This window comes from Ctenopharyngodon idella, chromosome 20 (assembly GCF_019924925.1).
Source record: "Ctenopharyngodon idella isolate HZGC_01 chromosome 20, HZGC01, whole genome shotgun sequence".
Lineage (NCBI taxonomy): Eukaryota > Metazoa > Chordata > Actinopteri > Cypriniformes > Xenocyprididae > Ctenopharyngodon > Ctenopharyngodon idella.
The window spans coordinates 33,358,244-33,370,695 of NC_067239.1; the positions used below are offsets into that span (position 1 = coordinate 33,358,244).

Consider the following 12,452-nt stretch of genomic DNA (forward strand, 5'->3'; position numbering starts at 1 on the left):
ATTCTGATTGGCTGTCAGTGTTTTATCGTTTAACAGCTGGAAAAAAATCGTCCAGAAAGTGATCGTTATCGTTTCCCTGTATCGTTATAGCTGTGGTGTGGCAGTGCTATTTCTAAAACCATATATTTATCGTTATTGTTATAATTATCGTCCTTGTTGTGGGTCAAACAAGCCTTTGCAGGGATTTCTGCTTGAACAAGTGCACAAACAGCAGTGCATATGCACTTAAAGGGACAGTTCACCCAAAAATGAAAATTCTGTCATCATTTACTCACCCTCAAACCTGTATGAATTCCCTTCAAAAGATATTTTGAAGAATATGGGTAACCAAACAGTTTATGGGCCCCATTGACTTCCATAGTATGGAAAAAAAATTCAATAGGGCCCATCAACTGCTTTGGTTACCCATATTCTTCAAAATATCTTCTTTTGTGAGTAAATGATGACAGAATTTTCATTTTGGGGTGAACTATCCCTTCAACCAGGTGACCTGCCACTGCAAACCAAGCATTTGCAATGTCAACAGGTCGTGTTGCTAAATGCGATTATTTTTGCCCGGCAACAGGGCCCTTTGCCCCCCTCTGTCCTCAAATCCAGCAACATCTGCTGCCATATTCTTTCACACATGCCAAAATAACACACACAGGCTTTTCTCATTTGAACTGAAAGAAAAACCGGAAAACCAGTGTTGCTAAAAGAGTTCAACACCTTGTCCCAAAAGCAAGAAACAGTAAATGTCCTAATCAAATATGGTGTGTTAGAGGAAGCCAAGGCCTGTGTACCCTGGACAGATGTTCTCAGGGCTGAGTTTAGGGTTTAGCCTTGAATTAGGCCAGATTAAACACAATAAAAGCAAATCACAGGAGTATCAGACTTCATATAATGAATGCATTGGATGTACAATGGGGTTTAAACTCAACATCTGGTAATTATTGGTGAAAACTGTTACTGAAATAACTATAATCAAATAACTCTGCAAAGAACTAGAAACCACATCAGAATGCACAATATACAGGCATTACACTTTAATATGTTTTATACAGATTGTAGTACAATCTACTGACCATTTTCCCCCCAAAAGATTATTTGCATATGAGTTATTAAACTATAAGTTAGTTTTATGAAGTGCAAACAGAACCTCGTATGAAAATCTGGGATATGACAGGAAATAGCACGAGACATGCTTCATATTTGCATATGCTGATACTATAACTTATAATAAAGAATATTGGATGAAATTGGAACTGAATGCAGATATAGAAAGCACTTGTGATGTGAAGCTCTTATTGCGTGCGCTCTCTCTCTCTCTGCTGATGTTGTCGTGCTCTTACCACACTCATGCAATGCTGACGGTTGTACACATTGGAGATTGTGAGAATGTCAGAAAAATCCCCTTCAATTCCCCATGCACTCGCTGCTGTACATGCACTCATACACACAGATGTAAACATTCCTCTGTCCTGTCCTTGAATGATCAATCTCAGGGGGACGCTGAGGGGCCAGAGTCTCGATGAGGGACGCCCCCACTCATCCCAGCACCTGTGGGCAGAGCAGCACGCATGTGTCGGGCTTAACTGTGTGTTGAGCAGATGATTGTTAGTGAAACCCCAGTGCAGACCAGCGTGACGCTGCGGGCTTGAGCCACTGGGAAGTGAAACAGTCTTATCGACTTTTCCAGAGCTTTAATTCTGCTTTCACAAGCGTGCATCAAATATATTCACATTGAAGACTTGATCCAAGTACTGCTCAACAAAAATTAAACATTTTGCATTTTGCAAAGTTAATAGAGTAAATCATTTATAGTGTAACAATAATAATAATGCATTAAAATAATATATTGTGATTTTTATATTATATATTTGTTGTTGTTGTTGTTGTTGTTAAACAATTATGGCAGGCAATAATAATAATTATTAATAATAATAAATATATAAGGATTATGAATATATACAGAATTTTAGCCCTCATCATCATCATTGTAAAGCTGTTTGTTCTCTTGCTCAAGTGATTCCAAAACCTTATAAAATATACTGGTTTTGTTCATTTCAGGTGCGGCAGAAATTTACAGATATAAAATTACAGTGATAATTTTATTTATTTTTGCCGTTTTTTATAAAAAATCTGGAATCCCTGTTCTTTTTCCATGTGTGTAGAATCTGCTGAACGTGAAATCAATGATTGATTGTTAATCCCGATTATCACATTCGCAGTTTCGCTGTCTCGTTCCCGGTGTTTTAACTTCAGTTTCAGGTGTTTCTGCTCTAATGGCGACACTCGTTTACAGTCAAACTGGACTCTTAATATCCAGCGTCTTCAGAAGAGCTGTAATACAGAGACGATTCTACGGGTAAAACGTCAGTTCGTGAGTTTATAGACTAGTTTGCAGAAGGTGAAATCATGCATTCTGTTTAGTTTTGTGCGTAGAATGATATGGTAGTAAATAAATAAAGTGATAAAAGTGATTGCTCGGTTTGCACTGACACGAGTTCATCTCTTGTACAGTATGTCTGTCTCCGGTAAGATGTCCGTGAATGGAGTGGATCTGCACTATCAGCGCGCTGGAGACGGAAAACACGCTGTGCTGCTGCTGCCTGGAGCTTTAGGTCTGCATTGCAATACAGTATACATACAACCCGTCAAAGTCTGTCACACGTGACTGCATTTGTTTCTCATGATAAATGCCTTCTGCTCTGCTGAATTGAGCTTTGAAATCCTCTAGAAAACTAAATAAGTAAAGTGGATAAGCTGGAGAAGATAATCAAATATTCACTGTACATGTTCCTTTAATTATAGTAACGAATGAGTGTGTTCCAGCGTTATCGTTAACGTTTAAGTATTATTTATATACTATTATATATGGTGACCGAGAAAGCTCAATGCACTGCAAATGAAGAAAACTCATGCAAATAGAAAAAAACACCAGCAAGAAAACATCAATTTGACAACACACGTGCTGCAGATGCTCACAACGCAACGAAATACAGACACGCGCTGCAAATACTCACAATACAGCAAAATACAGAAACACGCTGCAAATACTCACAACGCAACCGAATACAGAAACGTTCTGCAAATACTCAAAACGCAACGAAATACAGAAACACGCTGCAAATACTCACAACGCAACCGAATACAGAAACGTTCTGCAAATACTCACAACGCAACCAAATACAGGAACACGCTGCAAATACTCACAATGCAACCGAATACAGAAACGTTCTGCAAATACTCACAACGCAACCGAATACAGAAACATTCTGCAAATACTCACAACGCAACGAAATACAGACACGCGCTGCAAATACAGAAACACGCTGCAAATACTCACAACGCAACCAAATACAGAAACACGCTGCAAATACTCACAACGCAACCAAATACAGAAACACGCTGCAAATACTCGCAACGCAACCAAATACAGACACACGCTGCAAATACAGAAACACGCTGCAAATACTCACAACGCAACCAAATACAGAAACAAGCTGCAAATACAGAAACACGCTGCAAATACTCGCAACGCAACCAAATACAGACGCGCTGCAAATACAGAAACACGCTGCAAATACTCACAACGCAACGAAATACAGACACGCGCTGCAAATACAGAAACACGCTGCAAATTTTCACAACGCAACCGAATACAGAAACACGTTGCAAATACTCACAACGCAACCAAATACAGAAACGCGCTGCAAATACTCACAACGCAACCAAATACAGAAACACGCGCTGCAAATACAGAAACACGCTGCAAATACTCACAACGCAACCAAATACAGAAACACGTTGCAAATACTCACAACACAACCAAATACAGAAACACGTTGCAAATACTCACAACGCAACCAAATACAGAAACACGCGCTGCAAATACAGAAACACGCTGCAAATACTCACAATGCAACCAAATACAGAAACGCGCTGCAAATACTCACAACGCAACCAAATACAGACACGCGCTGCAAATACAGAAACACGCTGCAAATACTCGCAACGCAACCAAATACAGACACGCGCTGCAAATACAGAAACACGCTGCAAATACTCACAATGCAACCAAATACAGAAACGCGCTGCAAATACAGAAACACGCTGCAAATACTCACAACGCAACGAAATACAGACACGCGCTGCAAATACAGAAACACGCTGCAAATTTTCACAACGCAACCGAATACAAAAACACGTTGCAAATACTCACAACGCAACCAAATACAGAAACGCGCTGCAAATACTCACAACGCAACCAAATACAGAAACACGCGCTGCAAATACAGAAACACGCTGCAAATACTCACAACGCAACCAAATACAGAAACACGTTGCAAATACTCACAACACAACCAAATACAGAAACACGTTGCAAATACTCACAACGCAACCAAATACAGAAACACGCGCTGCAAATACAGAAACACGCTGCAAATACTCACAATGCAACCAAATACAGAAACGCGCTGCAAATACTCACAACGCAACCAAATACAGAAACACGTTGCAAATACTCACAACACAACCAAATACAGAAACACGTTGCAAATACTCACAACGCAACCAAATACAGAAACACGCGCTGCAAATACAGAAACACGCTGCAAATACTCACAACGCAACCAAATACAGAAACACGTTGCAAATACTCACAACGCAACGAAATACAGACACGCGCTGCAAATACAGAAACACGTTGCAAATACTCACAACGCAACCAAATACAGAAACGCGCTGCAAATACTCACAATGCAACCGAATACAGAAACACGTTGCAAATACTCACAATGCAACCGAATACAGAAACGTGCTGCAAATACTCACAATGCAACCGAATACAGAAACGTGCTGCAAATACTCACAACGCAACGAAATACAGACACAAGCTGCAAATACAGAAACACGCTGCAAATACTCACAACGCAACCAAATACAGAAACACGCTGCAAATACTCACAACGCAACCAAATACAGACACGCGCTGCGAATACAGAAACACACTGCAAATACTCACAACACAACCGAATACAGAAACGCGCTGCAAATGCTCACAATGCAACCAAATACAGAAACGCGCTGCAAATACAGAAACACGCTGCAAATACTCACAACGCAACCGAATACAGAAACAAGCTGCAAATATTCACAATGCAACCAAATACAGAAATGTTCTGGTAGTGTATTGTTGTTTAGTAAGAATCCATTAAGGCATATCACGTTATTTTCTTGTCTATTTTGTCTCTTTATGTGGTGATAGGAAGTGCTCAGACTGATTTTGGCCCACAGCTTGAGAAGCTGGATAAGAGGCAGTTTACGCTGGTGGCGTGGGACCCACGGGGTTACGGACGCTCACGTCCTCCAGACAGAGATTTTCCTGCTGATTTCTTCCACAGAGATGCGAAGGATGCGCTGGACTTAATGCAAGTATGACACGAAAGAGTTAAATATCAATCAGTGGCAAAATCTTGATGTTGACATTGTGCTGCAGCGATGAAATTTTAAACCAGAAATCAGAAAGAAATCTACCTTGATTCCAGAGTCAATTATGTGACACTCAAAATGACCCTTTAAAATGAAATAGTGACTCAAATACACCTTTTCTGTGATGAAGATGTTTTCGATTTTCAATTAAAATAAAATTTTATCATTTTTCATCAAAAGTCAAAAATGTGGTGATGTAACCGTAATGAAGTTTGTAATAAAGAAAAAAAAAAGTCAAGTATAAAAGTAGTCAATATGTTTATTGTCATCTGTACAATGAAATTATTTTGTCCATTTCTCTTAAGAAAGACAATAAATCATAAAGACTATAAATAAAAAAGATTAGACCTACATAAGGGGCAATAACCAGTAAAAATAACAATAATACACAATAAAGTATGAGACAATACACAAGAGTTCTTTAATATTCATTTTTTTTTTTTTTTTTTTTTTCGCATTTTATCATTTCTGACATCCTCGTGTGAACCACAAGCCACTATGATACTAAATTGACTACCATATCCATAAACAGACCTCTAATAGAGTGTAATTCCTCACTGTCCTTCAGGCTCTGGGTTTCAGGCGTTTCTCTCTGTTAGGCTGGAGTGACGGCGGCATCACTGCTCTGATCGCGGCTGCGTTAAACCCCAAACTCATTGACAAGATGGTGGTTTGGGGCTCCAACGCTTACGTGTCTGAAGAAGATGTTCAGATCTATCAGGGTAAGACAGGTCAAGAGTTTATCAGAGGAAAGGCAGGGATTTTCTTGTGTCATCATCACACTGAACTGTGTTTCAGCGATCCGTGACGTCTCGTTGTGGAGTGAGCGGATGCGACGGCCGATGGAGGAGATGTACGGCGCTCAGTACTTCCGTCAGACGTGGGAGAGATGGGTAGACGGGATCAGCCAGTTTACACGCAACCCGCAGGGTGAGGACTAGTTTCATTTTATCGCCCAGTTTTAGTGTTTTGTAGTTGCCTGATTAGCCTGATATTTTAATCCGGCCTTTTATTTCGTTGTATTGTGACATTATTTGTATTTTCCAGTGATAAAATGTCAAAGCATCAGATTGCACCATGCAACTTTGATGTTAGAGTCAATTACAGTATGAGAATGTGTTAAAAATGAATGCAATTCATAATGACTTCAATATATCTCTTCTGAGATGAACATGCTTTCAATTTCTGAATTAAATTTTAATTTTTTATTTGAATAAAGTTGATGAGATTATAATGAAGAGCCTCATTAAAAGGCTGAAATTCTTTTACATTTATTTGCATTTATTCTTTTAACAGACATTTTAATCCAAAACAATTTACAAAAGAGGAATTTTATTTTTATACAAATATTATTTTAGAATGAAACCGCTTTATTGCTTTAAAAATTATAAAATGTATTTATATATTCTTCTTTTGAAGCAATAGACTAGTTTTGTTTTTAAAATAATATTTGAAAAGATTTCAATTAAATTAAATGTCACTGTGGTTCAAATTCATGTCAATCAGGCCTTTTTTATTTATTTATTGCTTTAAAAACAAACAAACAAATACAATTTATTATTTGTTTACATATTGTTCTTTTTTGAAGCATTTGATCTAAAATATTTCAATATTTTATCCACTAAATTAAACATCATTGTGATTAAAATTCATGTCAATCAAGCCTTTTTTTAGTGCTGTCAAATCGATTAATCGTATCTAACATAAAAGTTAAATGTAAATATATAATATATATGTGTGTGTACTTTTTTATTTGTTCTTTATTGCTTTAAAATAAATAAAAAATAATGTTAATCAATCATTTTTGTTTGTTCTTTATTGTTTTGAAAATAAATAAATACATTTTATTATTTATGTTATTTGTTTTTGAAGCAATAAAGAAGTTTTGATCTAAAATATTTGAATATTTTATCCACTAAATCAAATGTCACGGTGGTTCAAATTCATGCCGTTTTTCTTTGCATTGTGATGTTATTCTCATTCTCATTATGAAAATACAGTAATGAATCATCCTGTCCAGATGCTCAGTGTGCTGAAATGTGAAATCTTTCTCATTAGGGAACATCTGTATGGAAGTGCTGCAGCTGATTTCCTGTCCCACGCTGATCGTCCACGGGGCCAAAGATCCCATGGTGCCCTCATGTCACCCAGAATACCTTCAGCAGAACATCAAGGGCTCGAGGTGATTTCAGCACAAATCCTGCTCATCTCAGTGATTTTCTCTGTGCTGATGGACTGCTTCTGTCTCTCAGGCTGCACGTGATCCCGGAGGGGAAGCATAATGTGCACCTGCGATATTCCACTGAGTTTAACACACTGGTGGAGGAATTTCTGACTCGATGAGAAGATCACGACCTCCAGAGGTTTGGTGTCCAGATACTGAGGAAAACGAGGAAGTGGACTATGAAATAGTGTTATTTTCGCAAAACTATCGAAAACAATGATGAAATTTTTTTTCTTTTCCTGTGACTAAGACGAGAAGACAATAAGGTCATTAAACGATAACTGTGACTATATCAACATGCAACATCATTGAAGAAAAATGACGAGACTAAAATGTAGTTGAAAAAATAAAACCTTTGCCAAAATCTCTCTTTATTTTTGTCGAAAAAAGGGAGACAGAATATTACAGACTGTTTTTAACAAGCATCTACTCTGAGCTTTCATGTTTGCGGTTGCCAGATGTCAAGAGTTTAAATGTCGTTCAGTCAGTCTGTGTTTCTTCACGAGCCGCTTGTGCTGTTTGGTGCGACTAAATCTGCGTTTCGAACCTTCTCTGCGATGAGCTGTAATAAATCCAAACATGAATCTCGACTATATTGTTTGCGACTGTGATTGCTGAACTTACGCAATCTCTGTGTGACGATACAAGGTCTCTTTTTGCTGTTGTTTTAATAGGAAAAAAACATTGTTTTCTTGTTTTAGCAGTTTTCGTAATGTAGAGAGTGTGTTAATTGATATGATAAATAGCTTATAATAAATCATGAAACTAGATGAGGTAAAATAAAGCACTTTCTCTTGATTTGGGCTTATAGGTGAAAGTGCAATAATTATGATGAAATGTAAAAACAAATTTTTTGTTATACAAATTGCTAGTATAATTTTGGGGGGGGGGAAATACTATGGAAGTCAACTGTTATTGACATTCTTCAAAATATCTTCTTTTGTGTTCAGCAGAAAAAATAAACTCGTACAGGTTTGGAACATCTTGAGGGCGAGTAAATGATTTCATTTTTAGGTGAACTGTCCCTTTAATGTAAAATTCACGACGGTTTTGTTTTTGCACTCCTCCGCCAGACCAGCTAGTGTCGCTAGAGTCTCGCGTCGCTCTCAGTGAGCGGAACTGAGGAAGAGCAGAGCGCGTGTGTCAGACGTGTGTTTTTACTTTCATTATGAGATTTCTGCATTATTTGATCGCTGTGTGAAGCTTGATCGGGATGGAGACTGTGGCGAACGGTGACTGCAGCGCTCAGGCGCCTGTGGAGTCCATCACTGTTCATGATTTCTCGGAGAAGATCCTGGAGCAGCAGGTTAATTTCCATGTGATGAAGCTGAGCGGCGGATTCTTCCTCTGGATCGGTTCCAACCCGGTTCTGTCGAATCTGGCCGTTTCCATCGTCAGTAAATATGTGAGTCCAGTATTATGTTCGACATTGGTGTTATGGATACCGACAGTGTTATGAAAAGTGTGTGTGTGTGTGTGTGTGTGTGTGTGTGTGTGTGTGTGTGTGTGTAATATATATATACACACACTCACACATACACGTATATAGTAAAAGCAAATTAAAAATTAAATTCAAAATATCAATAAATAGTAGTACATTAATAATATTCTAAAACAACACTCCATATGTATGTGTGTGTGTGTGTGTGTGTGTGTATATATATATATATGTTAAGACATTTTTAAAAAGGTTTCTCCTGGAAAAATATTATAATCTTTATCGAATATCAAATTGCAATATTTTATATAACTATAATTATTATTGTAATTTTTATATATATATATATATATATATATATATATATATATATATTTTTAGGGCTGTCAAACTATTAATCGTGATTAATCGCATACAAAATAAGTTTTAGTTTGCCTAATATATGTGTAAGTACTGTGTGTAATTAATATGTATATATAAATACACACAAATTAATGTATATATTTAAGAGAAATATGTTATTTATGTACAAAATATTTTTATTTATATATAATATAAATTATATAAAAATATAAATAAATACATATACTTGTAAATATTTCTCAAATATATACATGGATGTTTGTATTTATATACATAATTACATATAATACATAATTACACACAGTATACCCACATATATTAGGCAAACTCAAACTTTTATTTTGTATGCGATTGAGATATATATATATATATATATATTAAAATATATATATCGCGATTTTTTAATATATATATATATATATATATATATATATATATATATATATACAATTAATTGAAATGTTATTTGTATTATGACTATTGTGAATTTTATTACTATTCCGTGAATATAAACTTTGATGCAGAATGCGTTAAATGGTAAATGAGTAAATGTATGTTATTTTAGTTATTTTATATACATATATAAATAATATACTAAAGTAACACTGCGCATATATATATATATATATATATATATATATATATATATATATATATATATATATATATACACACACATATATATATACACACATATATATATACATACACACACACACACACATTATATATGCAGTGTTTTTTTTTAGTACATTATGTACTGTTTATTGATATTTTGAATTATTTAAATATGTTCAGTCTATTTTTCATAAGCATAAAATACCGTAGTTAATTTAACATAACTATAGCAATATATTTTTTTTTTGTCTGTAACAAATATATTTTGTTACTGGCAATTTTTTTTTTTTTACAAGTGTGTATTTTTGATTTAAAATGTCTTCTCTGATCACACTCATGAAAGTATCTCCATCATAGATGTGTTTCCTGCAGCTCATGTCATGTATTTACTCTTTTTCCCAGGATTCAATGCCTCTGTCTACTCTGGTGCTGGGCGACACGTCAGACACGACACCAAGCTCTCTCGCGCAGAGACTGAGTAAGAACACTTTCACTCATTATAATTAATCAGACTGATTACTGTCTAATTTTACAACTTTCTGTGGTGAGAATTTGGCAAACCTGGTGTTCAACTAGTTTTCTAGCATTTATTTTTCTCTTTCTTTTCAGCAAAGAAGACAAAGAAACAGGTATTTGTAAGTTACAATTTACCCATGACGGACTCAAGTCTTGCATTACTGGTGGAGGACAGAATCAAAAAGGAGATGGAGCTTCATCCTGACAAGTTTTAAACATTCACTGTTTTACTTCATGGCACTTCTTTTGTACATAGCTCAATAAATCTAACGCAAAAATTATGCTGTTGCAATGCAATATTATTTTGTGTGGTACTTTTCTGGTTATGAGCCAGTCTGAGCCATTTGTGGGTTATAGCAATGAATAACCTGGTAAAAACTGATCTGGTATTTTCTATGATCAGGTATTTTAATGTAATCATTTCAGGTTGTGTAAAACCTGGAAATATGAGGGAGATTTTAAAGCGTCTCTATGTAGAATTAATAGCGACACCGGTGGCCGTTTAGTGAACTACAGCCAGCAAATTATTGCTCGTGCTCGCACACGTAACGTAAAAGAGACGGCGAAGTTCATTTTCCGTCTTTGCTTATAAGTAAAAAGAAGTTGGAAGTACCTTTGCAGCGAACTAACATCCCGACGCCGTCACGCTGCTGAGAGCGACGGTTAGATGAATATGTAGTAAATATGTGCGGCGCGCTTTCCTCTCAATAACAAAATATACACAACAAAAATGACAGCATTGAGAAACAACAGTTCAGAAATCATCTGATCATAGTGATTGTGGATATGTTTGCACCAGCTCTGCTATTCACCGGCATCATGTCGACGGATGAGGTAATTAAAATTACACTGTTAAGATAGTTTGATTATGAAGTATATCTGAGACAATATAGATTTAGCTGTGTGAGACTATATTTTGAATTTAATCCCTTTTCGATGGCTTTTTCGGCATTAACCCTAATAGCATTCGTTTTATGTGTCACTGAATGGAAGAGACGATGTCGGGAGCGCGTGTAACCGTCAGATCCTTTGAATTTTCCCGGCGAAACCGGCCCGAGTCTTTCGCATAAAAATCAGTTTACAGGCTTTCATAGACAACCTAGGAAGTCGGGGAAGGTTTCGTTTTTTAAGTTTCGTTACAAGCTGTTCACACATTGGTAATACAAAAAGCGATTAATACATAAAAATACTTAAAAAATTAAAGCATTTGATTTCCAGTCCTCTTAAAAGTTTTAAAAGGTATTTTTTCTGTTCTCTAATTGCTTATAAATTGCTCTTTGTGAGTGATCACAAAAGACAAAAGGTTATAGATATTGATCAGAAGGTGTGGGAACCCTGTTATTAAAATACGAGCAACAAAATAACTGTATTAAAAACGGTATTTATTTACAAGTGCAGTGTCTTAAAATGGACTATTAACATGTATGAAATTCTAATCTTAATCGTCAAAATGAGTCAAATACAGAAAAATACGCTAATTGAAAATGTTTCAGTCTCTTGCACAAATTTGTTTATGCACTCCATGTTTGAGTGAATCTCATTAATGTGTGTCCAGGTCATGTTTCAAGCCAAAAAAAATCTGTTATTTTAGTCTGTTTTTAAAAATAAAATATTTTTTTATTTATAATCAAGCAGTTTTTTGGTGACGTATACCTTACAATTGTGCTTGACAATTTTAATAATATTTTGTCCCACATTAAAGTAATGAGAGATTTTTGGTCCTAAAAATAGGTTTCATTCTCTTTAAGAAAAATATACTTTGTCATTTCTTTTGGATTTTTGGAGTGAAAAATGGCCTGGGCATGTTGTTGTTGTTTT

At 35.9% G+C, this 12,452-nt stretch overlaps 2 protein-coding genes across 5 annotated transcripts; both read left to right on the forward strand.

Moving 5' to 3' along the window:
- The first annotated feature begins 2,171 nt into the window (after positions 1-2,171).
- Positions 2,172-8,064, forward strand: LOC127502588 (valacyclovir hydrolase-like). Of its 4 annotated transcripts, none has more exons than XM_051875600.1 (7): positions 2,172-2,347; positions 2,503-2,603; positions 5,252-5,418; positions 6,044-6,197; positions 6,274-6,405; positions 7,534-7,657; positions 7,728-8,064. In XM_051875600.1, exons 1-7 carry the CDS (start codon positions 2,265-2,267, stop codon positions 7,816-7,818), a joined length of 852 nt encoding a protein of 283 aa, XP_051731560.1. In that variant the 5' UTR covers positions 2,172-2,264; the 3' UTR covers positions 7,819-8,064. The 4 variants fall into 4 exon arrangements, with proteins under 4 accessions (XP_051731560.1, XP_051731562.1, XP_051731561.1 ...); XM_051875602.1 differs by having other exon boundaries at positions 2,220-2,354; XM_051875601.1 differs by having other exon boundaries at positions 2,232-2,389.
- Positions 8,065-8,780: 716 nt separating this feature from the next.
- Positions 8,781-10,915, forward strand: LOC127502589 (proteasome assembly chaperone 4-like). Its single transcript, XM_051875604.1, has 3 exons — positions 8,781-9,104; positions 10,521-10,596; positions 10,728-10,915. The coding sequence occupies exons 1-3, from the start codon at positions 8,913-8,915 to the stop codon at positions 10,847-10,849; spliced, it is 390 nt and encodes a 129-aa protein (XP_051731564.1). The 5' UTR covers positions 8,781-8,912; the 3' UTR covers positions 10,850-10,915.
- Positions 10,916-12,452: the final 1,537 nt, after the last annotated feature.

Coding starts and splice junctions, on each gene's coding strand:
- LOC127502589 (XM_051875604.1), top strand. CDS start 8,913: ATGGAGACTGTGGCGAACGGTGACTGCAGCGCTCAGGCGCCTGTGGAG. Junction 9,105..10,520: donor TTTCCATCGTCAGTAAATAT/GTGAGTCCAGTA, acceptor TCTTTTTCCCAG/GATTCAATGCCTCTGTCTAC. Junction 10,597..10,727: donor CTCTCTCGCGCAGAGACTGA/GTAAGAACACTT, acceptor CTTTCTTTTCAG/CAAAGAAGACAAAGAAACAG.
- LOC127502588 (XM_051875600.1), top strand. CDS start 2,265: ATGGCGACACTCGTTTACAGTCAAACTGGACTCTTAATATCCAGCGTC. Junction 2,604..5,251: donor GCTGCTGCCTGGAGCTTTAG/GTCTGCATTGCA, acceptor ATGTGGTGATAG/GAAGTGCTCAGACTGATTTT. Junction 5,419..6,043: donor ATGCGCTGGACTTAATGCAA/GTATGACACGAA, acceptor ACTGTCCTTCAG/GCTCTGGGTTTCAGGCGTTT.